Source organism: Zootoca vivipara, chromosome Z (genome assembly GCF_963506605.1).
Source record: "Zootoca vivipara chromosome Z, rZooViv1.1, whole genome shotgun sequence".
NCBI lineage: Eukaryota > Metazoa > Chordata > Lepidosauria > Squamata > Lacertidae > Zootoca > Zootoca vivipara.
In genome coordinates, this window is record NC_083294.1 from 841227 (window position 1) to 856227 (window position 15001).

The 15001-nt window shown below is 47.5% G+C and overlaps 1 protein-coding gene across 2 annotated transcripts in view; it reads right to left on the minus strand.

Annotated features, from left to right (window-relative positions):
* LOC118084551 (dual specificity testis-specific protein kinase 2-like) overlaps nucleotides 1-15001 on the minus strand; it is a 36069-nt gene extending 21068 nt beyond the window's left edge. The window contains exons 1-2 of one of the 2 annotated variants that reach the window (XM_035114172.2): nucleotides 14804-15001; nucleotides 3664-3863 (exon numbers count right to left, since the gene is read on the minus strand). In XM_035114172.2, coding sequence (XP_034970063.2) covers nucleotides 3664-3849 — 186 coding nt within the window. In that variant the 5' untranslated portion in view covers nucleotides 3850-3863; nucleotides 14804-15001. Of the gene's footprint in view, nucleotides 1-3663; nucleotides 5227-14803 lie in introns of those variants that run through there. The other variant, XM_060270191.1, reaches the window with a different exon arrangement.

Consider the following 15001-nt stretch of genomic DNA (forward strand, 5'->3'; position numbering starts at 1 on the left):
TTCATCGCCTCCTGCATCTCTCTTTGTGCACTACCTTGGCTGTTCCACATTCCCAGCTTCAAAACAAGATTGATGGGGTCAGCTCAGCTGTTCAGCTCCATAAAACAGTCACTATGCCACCTCTAATGGATGCAAAATTGTGGAGCGACCTTTGCAAACAGGCATTGCAGGAAGTCTTCACTCGGCTCCATGCGCCTCTTCCTAATAAAATATGTTTTGCTCAGGACAGTGGTGGCATTTGCTACCTAATGTCCATGCCTTGCCTCCTCTTACTCACTTTCAGGGCATCTCCAAACTGGACCACCAGTTCAGGGTATTTGGCACCCACAATCGGAAGCCTTCCGGATTCTCTCACTTCACCCACCATCTGCTTCTCTCTGGGCTCAGCGAAATATCAGTGCTCCCACACTGGACTACCTTGAGTCAGAAGTCATCAGGAATTCAATCAATTTGGCATTAAGATTCAAGAAAGAAAAGGTTACAATGGAAGCTGTTGCCTCACTCCACAGGTAATCCCACCAACTGGCCTGCCCAGTCCCCAGAGCATGGATACTGCCCACTTTGGGAGCAACTGCTTTAGGTGCCCTCCAGCTTTTGGACTCAAACTCCCCTCAGCTCCAGCCAGCAGGACCAATGGTCAGTATGACTGAAAGCAACTGGGGGGGGTGTCACTGGGCTTCCCCCACAATGGCCTATTAGAAACCTCAGGGCTTGAAGACAACAACTTTCTCCACTGTCCCCTGTCCCCTATAACAGGTATCCAGAGGTACACAGCCTCTGAGCATGCAAGTTGTGAAAGGCAAATAAAAAAATCTCTCTACAGGAACTTATTGATATATCTAGGCAGACCCATTAGAAGCTTTTACACTTACCTGGGAGAAGGGCCTAGAGCTGGAAATAGATGACTCTTAAGTGGAATGCAATATGGGGACCCATGCCCTATATATAAATCAATCTCAGCTTAGAGAAGGGAATGTTCCTTTAAAAATTTGCACTGCCAGCCCCATACCCCTGTGCAGCTTTCTCGTGTGACATCAAATATCCCACAGGATTGTTGGTGTGGCTGCAAGGGACTTTCCTCCACTCATGGTGGGAATGACCTCTGGTCCAGGCTGGCCCACCCATGAGGCAAGGTGAGGCGGCTGTCTCAGGTGGCATGATCTACAGGGGCAGCAGATCCAGCCTCCAAGGAATGTATCACTCGCTGCTGCCACTGCAGGAGGGCCAACGGCTACAGTGTGCTCATTGCTGCCTCCTTGGCTGCAACCTTTAATTCAGGGGTTGGGAACATCTGTGGACTCCACATTGCTAGGCTCCAAAGCCAGCCAGCATCAGGGATGGTGGGACCTGGGCTACCTACATCTAGAGGGAACCAGCTCCCCAGCCTCTGGCTTAATTGATAAACGGGTTCCGACAGCAGTTCCCAAAGTAGGGGGGTATAGGATTACCTAAAGGGGCACTAAGAGGCAATGTGGCAGCAGGGGGGCTCTGAAGGTGGTCCCTCTGAGCGCATTCACTGCTTATTTACTATTGACCAAGTTAGAGTTGCATAAAGATACGTCTGCACAATTTGAAGATCTTTTGATGGAAATTCCAGATTGGGTGATAAATCTATTTTCTGATATTGAAGAAGTTGCGGTAGTGGAAGAGGAGCTGCCGGTAACTGAACTACAAGGTGGCATTGAGCTGAAGCCAAAGATGATGATGATGATGATGATGATGATGATGATGATGATGACGGTCATTTATTGCATTCATATACAGTACTGCCCTATACTCGGGGGTCTCAAAGACTAGGGAATTGTACCAAGAGTCAAGGAAGGAAACTTCCAATCACTATCCTGCACTGTGCACAGCAGCTAAGCAGCTTCTCCTTGCATTCCCAACATCACATTTGGCGGAACATGGTTTTAGTGTGGTCATCCAACTTTGCAAAGAAATTGATTGCAGAGTAATAAATGCGGTGATTTGAGACTCCTGCTAAGTAACTTTAAACTAGACATTGGGAAAGTGGTATCCCATCCAATGTGTTAGTGAAGTGACTAAATGTGGCATCTAAGACTCTTGCTAAGTAACTATCAGACTCTGAGAAGCTGATGTCTCTGGATCAAGTTAATCAATTTTGGTAACTAAACTTAAGTTTTAATTGGATTTTGAATACACGAGCAATTAACTGTTACGGTTTCAAATTTTATTGTGTTGTTCTGACCAATGCTTTTTATTGGGTGAGTTTATGGAACCAAGGGGGCAGTAACCCAAAGGAGTTTAGGAACCAATCGATTAAACCCCAGGGAACAGCTCCCCTGGATGCCATACAAACCCAAACATCATATGCTATTTCATCACTGGGCATTATAAAACAAGAAGGACGATGCCCTCAGCATGAGAAAACACAATTTCACCTATGTCCAATGAGAGACCCCCTCTCTATTCTAAACAAAGGCTTCATAGTGGATCTCTTGGAATCCTTCATGTTATCTAAAACAGTTTCATTCTACAGTGAAATGGCTCCAGCTTTGCTGGCTGCTGGGATTCTACAGAGCGCCGAGAAAGAAGGGGGAGAATTGCTGCAAGAAAATTGTGTGTGTGTGTGTGTGCATGTGTGTGTGTAGGGGTGCAGGGAGGGGGAAGGAGATAGTAACTATCACCACAGCAATTTGCAGGAGTGGGAGGAACAAGAGAGTCAGGAGGCTGCAGTGAGTAGGTGGGGATGACGGATTGGGAACCGGCTCATGGCTGCCAGTTGCCAGGGGAGGGGGTGCCTGGGAAGGAGAGAATGTGCTATGCCTCCAAATCTGCTTGCATCAGGAAGGCTGGCAGGAGACTGGCAATTTTTACAGCTGACCTTCCTTGTCTGAAACAGTGCCCTTTCCCTTTTCTCAGGAAACCCGGCTGAGCTTATTTTTACCACTGTTATGCTGTGGGTTTAACGTACACAGGCTTGAGTAAAGGTCTAGGACAGGGGTCAGCAACCTTTTTCAGCAGGGGGGGCAGTTCACTGTCCCTCAGACCTTGTGGGGGGCCGGAGTATATTTTGAAAAAAGAACGAACGAATTCCTGTGTCCCACATATAACCCAGAGATGCATTTTAAATAAAAGGGCACATTCTACTCATGTAAAAGCACGCTGATTCCCGGACCGTCCGTGCGCAGGATTTAGAAGACAATTGGGTTGCATCCAGCCCCCAGGCCTTAGGTTGCCTACCTACCCCTGGTCTAGGAACACAGGAAGCTGTGTTATCTCGTGTAAGGCCACCAGACTGTCTTGTTCAGTGCTGTGTCCTCTCACCGGCAGCAGCTCTGTGGGGCTGGCAGGCAGGGGGTCTGTCTCTTAGCCTTACCGGAAGATGCAGGGAATTAAACCTGGAACCCCCAACCACATAGACACCCCTGGCACACAAAACAGATGCTCCTCCACCACCACAGTACAGCCTTACCTGCCCTTTCCAGGCTGCAACAGGCTTCTGTTTTACAGCAGCACAAAAAGGCTGCCAGAATAACACTCTCTCCCTTCTCTGACAGTGGAGCTGTACTGAAGGGGCAGCACAAGCAGGCAAGGTGCAAAGGGTTTGCAAGCGCCCTGCCCTCCTGAGGGTGAATCTGCACTGGGAGCTTAAGCCAGTGTCAAAGCATTGCGAAAGGCTGCATTTCGCTTCAGTCATACCTTGAACACTTTGGAGAAGAAGCCGCTGCCAATCAATTCCATCTCAAAGTTTTCCCAGAATTCCAGCTTCCTGACAGCCGTGCGCAACCTCTGCCAGCGGTCATCCTGGCAATAAGCGTCCGGCATCTCCCCATAGTATGGCGTCAGGCTGGATGGCTCAGCAGAGACCAGCCCCATTTCACACATCTCAGAGACAGGTGCTGCAAAGAGGAGGCAGAAGGAAGAACAGGTTTGATTGTCGGCTCTGCCAAATGGGTGAAGAAGCCCTGCAAGGCTGGCTGTTGTCGTGGTTGCTTTGCAAACAGGAGGTCCCTTCCAGGGGACAGAGCTTTCAGCCATCCTCACCAGCTGACTGACAGCTTCCTATGTCCCAAGGTGAAGAATTATGCTGCCCAAGGGCCACATTCCCCTATGGACAAGCTTCTGAGGGACCATATGCCATTGACAGGCTGGGTCAGAACCAAAAGCAGGTGGAGCAATGCATGTGTGCCTTTCACCTTTCTACAACATGCTACATTCCAGCAAAAGTCAGGAGCTTCTGCACAAGCTTCAAGCATACTTCACCCTAAACAGGAAATGTCTCCTTTCACCATCCAGGAAAGAAAGAAGCATTGCCAGAGTGCAAGGGTGCATCCCAGCCAGGCTTAAGCACTGGAGGAGAGAACAAAGACCAGGGCTTCTGAATGGCCAGATTCTGCCACTGAGACCTCCCCACCCATGCCCAAGGGCTTTCAAACTTCAGGAAAACTACCTCTCCCTTGCATGCACACGAAAGCTCATACCAATAACAAACTTAGTTGGCCTCTAGGGTGCTACTGGAAGGAATTTTTTTTCCTTTCGACTATGTCAGACTAACACGGCTACCTACCTGTAACTACTTATCCCTTGGTTCATCTACCCCAGAAAGTGGTGCACATCTACCAGGAGAGCCCTGCAGGCTGCAAGACTGTTCCAGAATGTTCAAGATGGTTCTAGAACTTTCTGGAGCATTCTTGTGGGGCCTACTGGGTGCCCAGGGCCACGGCCAGCACCATTCTTCCCTGGAGCTCTGATGAGGCACCCTCTTCCACCATTACTGATCAGTATTAGAAACAGATTTAAGCAGCTTATAACTGCAAGTCGTAAGTTTTAAAAATATGCACCTCAAGCATCAACGGCCAGGGTACAGAGGCACATCTTCAACATTTGCCAAAAGCTATGTAATGAAGGTGCCGAGCGTGTGTTTGTGGGGAGGGAGTTCCACAACTGGGGCCACCACAGAGAAGGTCTTCTCCTGGGTCACTGACGCTCTGAATCTCTGAGGGCAGAAGAACTAGCCATCTTAGCATCCAAAGGGTTCTGTAGGGAAGGAGGTGGCCTTTCAGATATTTGGGCCCAAGTCATTTAGGATTTTAAACACTAAGTAAACACCTTTGATTGGGCCCAGAAACAAACTGGCTGCCAGGGCAGCTTTTTAAAAACAGGGGTTATATGAAATCTAAACTGAATCCCACCCAGCAATATGGCAGCTGCATTATGGACAAAGTTAAGTTTCCAAGCTGTCTTCAAGGGCAGTCCCATGGAGAGTGCATTGTAGTAATCCAGCCTCTAAGTCACCAGAGCATGGAGTACAGTGGCTAAGTCATCTCTACCCAAATGGGGCTGGAACTGGTGAATCAGCCAGTGTTAATAAAAGGCACTCCTAGCCACCAAGGGCACATGAGGGCACCATCTTGCTGAAGCTAAGTAGGACTGGGCCCAGTCAGTGCCTAAATGGGAGGCCACAAGACCCAAGGAGGTACCACCTCAGGTTCCATTGTGGGTGAAAGGTGCGATATGAATAGGAGAAGAAAATGAATGTATCAAGGAATTGAGTAGCCAAAGGCCCCCAGGGCATAGCATGAAAGTACCCCTTGTGACAAAAAAGTTTCTTTTTGCTGGGGCAGGTTGGGTCCCCAAGTATTTTCTTTTTCTTTTCCCCATGCCAGAAAAGGGTTAATGTATGGCAGCCTCCGATTGGCTTAGGTTCCAGGAGGGGGGAGTTGAAAAGGAGAGGATCTGGACAGTTTTGGAGGGAGTGTTGGGAGGAGGTTTTGGAGCAGGTTGGGATTGAGGTCGGGAGGATAGGGAGGGAGAGTTGGTTCTGGGTCGAAACATCCACTCTGAGGAAAATATCACAGACTAGAGAAAAGCGTCTCTGAGCTTAGTGTGAAGGACAGTGTGTGGTGTCCTATGAGAGTAATAGGCCAGGAATTGACTGGGAGGCTGAGGTTGAGACAGGAGAAGAAGCTGGAAAGAGACCGTCTACTTAGGTCTCATTCCAGTCAGGAGGGGAGAGATTCTTCTAGTAAGACAAGACTCCCAAACCAGTGAAACCTTGGGTCTATTACTTGGAGTACCTCAGGAGTAGGGTTATCAAAGGAGTATGCAACCGACAGAAAGTACAGTGGAACCTCGGTTTATGAACACCTCGGTTTATGAATTTTCGGTTTATGAACGCCGCGGACCCATCTGGAACGGATTAATTCATTTTCCATTACTTTCAATGGGAAAGTTCGCTTCAGTTTATGAACGCTTCAGTTTATGAACAGACTTCCGGAACCAATTACACCCATGCTTCAGTTTATGAACGCTTCACTTTAAGTACTCCGTGGACCCGTCTGGAACGGATTAATCCACTTTCCATTACTTTCAATGTGAAAGTTCGCTTCAGTTTATGAACGCTTCACTTTAAGTACTCCGCGGACCGTCTGGAACGGATTAATTCACTTTCCATTACTTTCAATGGGAAAGTTCGCTTCAGTTTATGAACGCTTCAGTTTATGAACAGACCTCCGGAACCAATTGTGTTCATAAACCGAGGTACCACTGTACCACCTTGTTCAGAACCAAAGTATTAAGTTAAGAACCAAAGTATTGTGAAACAACTGAGAAAACCTTGAAGTGAAATAACATTGTAAACTGAAGTATCCTAAGTTTTATCCACTCATGTCATAAACTTCCTTGTTAAATAAAATCGTTATTGTTTATTTATTAGAACAAATTCTGCCTGAGACTCCTAATTATTAAGTTTTACCTCATGCAAGTCCCGCACAAGATCTGAGATAGCCTGTGAGAATTTGTGGGATTGGTGTTCTGTGAGTTGGGTGCACACAGTATTTTTAAGTGTGGACTGCAAGAAGATTAAACCTATCCATTCTGAAGGAAATCAGCCCTGAGTGCTCACTGGAAGGACAGATCCTGAAGCTGAGGCTCCAAGACTTTGGCCACCTCATGAGAAGAATCCTTGGAAAAGACCCTGATGTTGGGAAAGATGGAGGGCAGAAGGAGAAGGGGACGACAGAAGACGAGATGGTTGGACAGTGTTCTTGAAGCTACCAACATGAGTTTGACCAAACTGCAGGAGGCAGTGGAAGACAGGAGTGCCTGGCATGCTCTGGTCCGTGGGGTCACGAAGAGTCGGACACGACTAAACGACTAAACAACAACAACAACTATTTTTAAGTGAGAGGACGGGCCCCAATGGCGCCAGGGGGGAAAGGGCCGTTGTGCCGTCGCACCCCCTACCTTGGCATCTGACATTCTATGGGAAACATGTATTTCCTCAAGTTTATGGCTCTTCTCACAATCAGCCTCCTGCCTGCCCAGCCTTCCTCTTTGCCTCCTTCCCTCAAAGAGCCTTTTGTGTAGAGGTGAATTGGCATCATGCCCCTTCGCCAGGCACTAGAGACAAGCCATTCACAGCACTGCGCCCAAGCAGGAACCCCATTCTTATGGCAAGCAGAGAGGCGCTTTTGTCTTCTCTTCAGACACAGACACACAGGCTCAGGGGATGGGGAGGGTAGAGAAGGACGGAAGCTTGGCTGGAAATAACCAGCTTGATGGCTGGCCTCTGGGAGGAGAGCTGGATAGCTCCGCAGTCTTCCAAAACAGTAACTAGCTATGAAATGGGGCCTTTGTATATTCAACCTAAATGGTATGGTTGGATTGGGGGTGGGGGTGTCGGTCTCCAAGGCCATACCATGCAACCTAGCAAGAATTTCCTATTGCATCCAGAGAGCCAATGAAAAGCGGAAAGTTAAGTGCCACGAGGCCAAATGTCTGGGTTTTAAAAGGTCGCCTGCTGGCTGGCTGTTTCTATTGGGTAAACTCTTTAAGAGTTTACATAACACATTTGAAGAAGTACAACACCATTCTAAATAGCCACAGCTTCCCCCAAAGAATTCTGGGAGCTATAGTTTGATAGGGGTGTTGAGAGATACTGCACTATCCCCCCCCCCCCACCATGAGCTACAATTCCAAAAGTTCCCTGAGGAGATGGATTGTTACACTGCTCTAGAAACTGCAGCTCTGGGAGGAGAACTGTGGCTTCCCAATGACTCTCAGGGGTGTGGGGCTATGTTATCCATCAAAAGACAGATGCCATTTACATCCACCTATGCGGTGGCATAAAGGTAAAGGGTAAAGGGACCCCTGACCACTAGGTCCAGTCGTGACCGACTCTGGGGTTGCAGCGCTCATCTCACTTTACTGGCCGAGGGAGCCGGGGTACAGCTTCCAGGTCATGTAGCCAGCATGACAAAACCGCTTCTGGCGAACCAGAGCAGCACACGGAAACACCGTTTACCTTCCCACTGGAGCGGTACCTATTTATCTACTTGCACTTCATGCTTTCAAACTGCAGGGGAGGTTGGCAGGAGCTGGGACCGGGCAACAGGAGCTCACTCCTTCGCGGGGATTCAAACCACCGACCTTCTGATCGGCAAGCCCTAGGCTCTGTGGTTTAACCCATAGCGCCACCCGAGTGGCATAGAGGGATACATAATACATAATGAACACAGAAGCAGTTTGATTAGCACCAGAGACATTTCCCCCCTCTGGGTCCAAATATGCATAAAGAAAAAAACTGGCCCTTGGTTTGTTTTCTCTTAACAGAATTAGCTAAGAGCCTGGAATTTAAATTGCTCTGATAGTGGATTTTTTTTTGACCAGGTAAACTAAAGACTTGGATGCAGAATCAACACCAGAAATTATCCTAATATATTGGCAAAACGATTTCCCCTAATATAATGTGTTTTGCATGTAGCACTTAACCCCCATAATATGCCTTTTGTACACCTGATGAACTTGGTTAGAGAACAGCATTGCAAAACTCAGAGACATGTAAGTATTTGATGGTGATGGTATTTCAGCTCTTATGTTGTTTCAGAAAGTGGCAATTAGCCAAGTTCACCTATAAATGTGAATCAAATGAAATCCTCTCCCCCCCCACCCCCACCCCTTGTTCCAACTAAGTAATACATATTGGGGGGGGGGAGAAGGAAATGAGCAGGGGGTGGGAGAATGAATAGGGAATGTACAAAGGGAAAGGGAAATAACCCTTCTGTGAATTGGGGGGGGGCTTTTTCAGCAGGGGGCCAGACTACTGTCCCTCAGACCTTGTGGGGCGGCAGACTATATTTTGGAAAGAAAGAAAAAGAATGAATTCCTGTGCCCCACAAATAACCCAGAGATGCATTTTAAATAAAAGATTGCCTACCCATGTTCAAGAATCTCCACGTGTCTCTGAGGGAGAGCTCAGTGGCATAACAACCCCTGCTTTGCAGGTAGAAGGTTGGCATATACAATTGAAATAACCTCAGGGAGTTGGTGGGGGTGGTTTCTCTCTGCCTGGGAGCCTGGAAAGCCACTGCTGGCAGTCAAAGCAGGCAACACTGGTCCAGATGAACCCACACTCTATCTCTAGCATAAGGCAGCCTCTGTTTCTATAGTCTCAGTCCAGGTGTTTTAGACTATGACTCCCTCCAAGCCCTACACCATAGATAGGGATGTGCTGATACAAGTTGTAGTCCAAAGCATCTGGAGGGCACCAGAGGTTGGTAAAGAAAGCAGTATGGAGAAAGATTGTTGAGAATGCAACACTTTTTAGCCTCTCAGCCTTGCTAAAGAAGAAACAGAAGTCATGTTGAAACGTCTGGGTAAAAAGCGTTAACACAGAGAAAATTTGGAAGTATGTTGGCAAAGACTAATTGATCTTGTGGGGCTGAGATTGAAGCTTGTGGTCAGGGGAAAAGGCATCAACTCTCTCTCTCTCTCTCTCTCTCTCTCTCTCTCTCTCTCTCTCTCTCTCTCTCTCTCTCTCCCCCCCCCCATGAATGCATTATGGAACTCTCCTCCTCCTGAAAGGAGCCAAGGCATGCATATTTTCTAAATTCATAGCCGCCACAGAATTTCCATTTTCCTTGTGACAGACTGTACAATTATTTATGTAATTATTCTTACTGCTATTTCAATATCTGGCACTTCAATCATAATAAAAGCAAAATCATACCCAATCAAACAAGGTTCAGTAACGTGATCATCAAAATTATTAGAATACTTACTCTGTTCCAATGTATGCTGAGTAGGCATGCACACACACAAACTCGCACCCTGCAGATCACATTCAAAAGGAAAAACACCTTGTGTAGGACCTAAGAGACCCATAGAGGAGGATTTGCCTGGGAAAAAGTCCATCCACAGCAGAAACTGGGTGCCAACTCCATTAGCACACAGGTCACCGGGTGAAATTCGAGCCACCACAACTCTTTGCAAAAACAGCCGATGGGAGACTCGTCATTGCACACAATTGCATCTCTCCCTCCTCCCTCCCTGCACTATGAGAAAGCACAAAGAACTACCTGAGGGACAGCTTTCCTTTTCTGTTTTTAAGGAAAGAATTAAATGTTTCAGTACAGGAGGTTGGGTCTGGTTGCTAGGAAACAGTATGTATTCACGCCAGGTGCTGCTACTGTTGAGTCCTAAGGCAGGAGCCCAGAGATCATCTAGTTCACACAACTGACTGACGGGCTGAGATGTCCAACTACTAATCACCACAATCCAGATCCGTGTGTGTGTGTGTGTGTGTGTATTAACACATATGCCACCGTGGGCACATGGTGCTACAGATAATAACTCACACAAGGAAGCCAAGCCATGTGACCCAGGGAGAGGCAACTTGGCCTCAGTCTTGGCCAGGCTGGAGCTTTGGAGACCCCTGGAGGGTGAACCCACTGTCCTGAGCTTTCCACAGTCTGGGCTGGAGGCATGGGGTCCTATTCTGTCAACCCAGCAAAAGGCAAGGATTCACACTGCCATACGTCACCTCCCTTCTGTGAGGGAGGCTCCAAACCCCATTCAAAGTCCTTGAGGTTCCAGTCTGGAGTTTCATTGTTTTATTAGTTGCATTTAAAGCCTACATTTTCTCCAATGAGCTCATGGTTCTCCCCTCCTCATTTAATCCCCACAACCTTGTGAGGTGGGTTAGGCTGAGAGGCTGCCTGGTAAGCTCCTTGGCCAAGTAGGGATTCAAATCACAGTCTCCCAGATCCCAGTCCAAAGCTCTAACCACTACACCGCACTGGCTCTTTAGATTTGGATCCACGCTGGCTACAGCTGCTGGAATTTGTATTCCCAAAACATCTGGAGGGCACCAGGCTGAGGAAGGCTGCATTAGGAGTAAACTCCCTTCCCATTTCCCAACATCGGAGAGTGGTCCCTAGGCGTGCTTTACAAGTCAAGGTCTCCTCCAGTTGCCCCAACAAAACTGAACAGGCCCCTAGCAGGCCAGGAGGAAGCTTAGCAGCCAGTGAAAACTGAATCCTGCCCCAGGCAGAAGCATCTTTGCCAAATGCCTGGCCCCACCTCTGTGACATTTACCAAAAAAAGCAGCAGCAGAAAATATAGCATTTGCACCAAAAAGCAGCAGAAGCCATGAAGAATAAGTCACCTGGTTGCATTTTATGCTGATTTACCAGAATTCCAAAGCAAGCACAACTGTATTTGTATAGTGCTGTGGGTGTGGCATGGCACTTTGCAAGAAGTACAAAAGGAGAGTCTCTACTCCAAGGATCTTACAATTTGGGTGATCGTCACAACAGCCTCTTACCATTAAGAAGTGTCTCCCAACATTCAATCAAACTATTCTCTCCCGCAACTTAAGCTTGCAAATGCTAACCCTCTGGGACAGAAGTCACTGCTCTCTTGACTGTGCACTTTCATGAGCATTAACTGATGAACGGGTGTTAGAAGAATAGAAATATAAGTAGGCTGCAAATGTAAGTATGTGCACTGCATAAAATAAAAAAGCATGAAGATGTACACTCTTTATCCCATGTTGTTGCATTTTAACTGCATTTTGTATAAATTTTATGACTGAGTTTTAACAACCAACTCGTTTTTATTGTATTTTATAATGATGTTCCTAAATGTTGTACGCCGCCTGGTATCCCGATCTGGGGAAAAGGCAGGATTTATTAAGTAATAATAATGTACGTAATAATAATCTGTAACCTCAAGATTGCAATGTGCTCTCTGTGGTGTGGATACCCTTTAGCTCAGTGTGGAAGCCCCAGCTGGTGCAAATTGCTGAGGCTGGACTGTTGCTTGGGACAGACTACAGTCAGCACATAACTCTGGTGCTGAAAAACTTGTACAAGATGCCCATGACTAGGCAATGGTCTAGGCCAAGCATAGACAACCTTGGCTCTCCAGATATTTTGGAACTACAACTCCCATGATCCCTAGCTAACAGGGCCAGTGGTCATGGAGTTGTAGTTCCAAAACATCTGGAGAGCCAATGTTGCCTATGCCTGGTCTAGGCAATGGTCAAGGTCCTCCTTGCATTAATTTACAAGGTGCTTATCAACTTCGTCCATGTGAATAAATCTGCAGCGTTTGACTAAATTGCAGCAACACTCTTCACTTGGCTGGGGAAAGCCTATCTCCATGACAGACCGTGGAAAGCTTCTGCCAGTCAGAACAAGGCAATATGAGACCAGATGGGCCAACATCTCTGTTGTGCTTTAAAAAGCAAGCTGTAACACATACAGCTTTATCAGTTGGGGAACCAAAGGAAAATAATAAAAAAAAAGCAGCTGAAACCACCAAGCAGGGATTTCCCCACAAAACTTATAGCAACTTGTTATTTTTTAATTTAAAAAATGGGGCGTGGGGGTTCAGACTTTGCCTGCCTCAGAACCTCAGTTCCCAAACTTGCAAGCACATGAGAATGGTACAGGTAAAGGGACCCCTGACCATTAGGTTCAGTCGTGACCGACTCTGGGGTTGCGGCGCTCATCTCGCTTTATTGGCCGAGGGAGCCAGCGTACAGCTTCCAGGTCATGTGGCCAGCATGACAAAGCCGCTTCTGGCGAACCAGAGCAGCGCACGGAAACACCGTTTACCTTCGCGCTGTAGCAGTACCTATTTATCTACTGTACTTGCACTTTGACATGCTTTCGAACTGCTAGGTTGGCAGGAGCTGGGACCAAGCAATGGGAGATCACCCCGTCGCGGGGATTCGAACCGCCGACCTTCTGATCAGCAAGCCCTAGTCTATGTGGTTTAACCCACAGCGCCACCTGAGAATGGTGGTTATGGTTAAATGAATGCCAAATGTGCTTAAAGGCACAAGGTTGTATCCAATGCACTGAAGTTAATGGACATGAGTAACTGCTAATACTTCTTACATATTTATTTATACCTCACATTTTCACCTGACATGACTCAAGGCAGCTTACAAATAAAAATAATTACTTTAAAAACATTAAATCATTGTAAAACAATAAAAGAGAATTAAAGTTATATACATATATAACATTTGTTTAAAATAGACAAATAATTACAATAAAAACAGCACAGCACAGCCCCACCCCATTCATTAAAAGCAGTCAGTTCTGAAAAGCCACTTGGAACAAAGTCTTCACCTGATGGCAGGCAGTCAAACTTAGGTTCAATTATTTCAGTGGACCTACAGTTGAACACAATTGAACTTAGGTTCAATTATTTCAGTGGACCTACAGTCACGAAATTAAAAGACGCCTGCTTCTTGGGAGAAAAGCAATGACAAACCTAGACAGCATCTTAAAAAGCAGAGACATCACTTTGCCGACAAAGGTCCGTATAGTTAAAGCTATGGTTTTCCCAGTAGTGATGTATGGAAGTGAGAGCTGGACCATAAAGAAGGCTGATCGTCGAAGAATTGATGCTTTTGAATTATGGTGCTGGAGGAGACTCTTGAGAGTCCCATGGACTGCTAGAAGATCAAACCTATCCATTCTTAAGGAAATCAGCCCTGAGTGCTCCCTGGAAGGACAGATCGTGAAGCTGAGGCTCCAATACTTTGGCCACCTCATGAGAAGAGAAGAATCCTTGGAAAAGACCCTGATGTTGGGAAAGATGGAGGGCACTAGGAGAAGGGGACGACAGAGGACGAGATGGTTGGACAGTGTTCTCGAAGCTACGAACATGAGTTTGACCAAACTGCGGGAGGCAGTGCAAGACAGGAGTGCCTGGCGTGCTATGGTCCATGGGGTCACGAAGAGTCGGACACGACTAAACGACTAAACAACAACAACAACTCTGAGTAGAACTTCGTTAGCCACAACCTATCACTTATTACTACTATTGTTAAAGGCTGCTGAAAACGGCTGGCAAATCCAGTTCTGGAAAAAGGATGAGTTTGAGAAGGGAGTAAAAAACCCGGCCAGCCCACCCCCTGGGGGTTAGGGAATTATCCCAATGGCTCTTAACGGAAGCCCCATTACAAAGCTGGACCATTACCTGCAACTGATCTCGCTTCTGTTATGCGATGCCTTCAAAGAAACTGGATTTTTTTATTTAAAACGTCAGGACTTTTTTCTACCTTAAGAAAACCCTTATGGATAGGAGAGAGAAATCTGTGTAATGAGGCGGGGAGAGCGAGAAAGCGCGCTCAAACCCAACACTGCTGGGGTCTGCAAAGGCGGATTGGGCAGTTGCGCTGAGCACGCCCGGGAGCCTTCCTTAGTCTCTGCCCTCCCAGCTTGCTGCTAGACAAGCACCGGGGCTCACCCATCGTTCTCTGCCCTTCGTCCCTAAACCTAATAGACGATAAGCTTAGGTTAATCCGCGGAGGGAAAGGAAGGCGCTTTACCCGGGCTCAGTGGGAATCGGTTTAGGTGATTTCTTTACCTGCTCCACCAAACGGGTCTCGGGGCTCAGATGAAACCGCTCTTCTCCTGTCTCATCTGTAGGACAAGACACCGGTTTGGGGGTCGACTCTTCCTACGCCTTGGAGGAGAAAGAACTTTACGCGCTGGCTAGCAAGGCTAATGGGCCCGAGGAGCAGCAGCGCACTCACCTGCTGGGGCCCCCGATGCGTGCTCAGCTTCTGCTGGAAGGCGCCTTGCTGCCTTCTTCTCCTCTTGCCGGCTGGAGTGCAGCTTCTTTCCGGCGAAGCGGAGGCGCGCCGTGCGTAAATGCACAGCTGGCGCCGGTTTCCGATGAGCTCGCTCCAAGGCACGCTCCGCCGCGTTTAGCTCCCGACCCGACAGCCCAA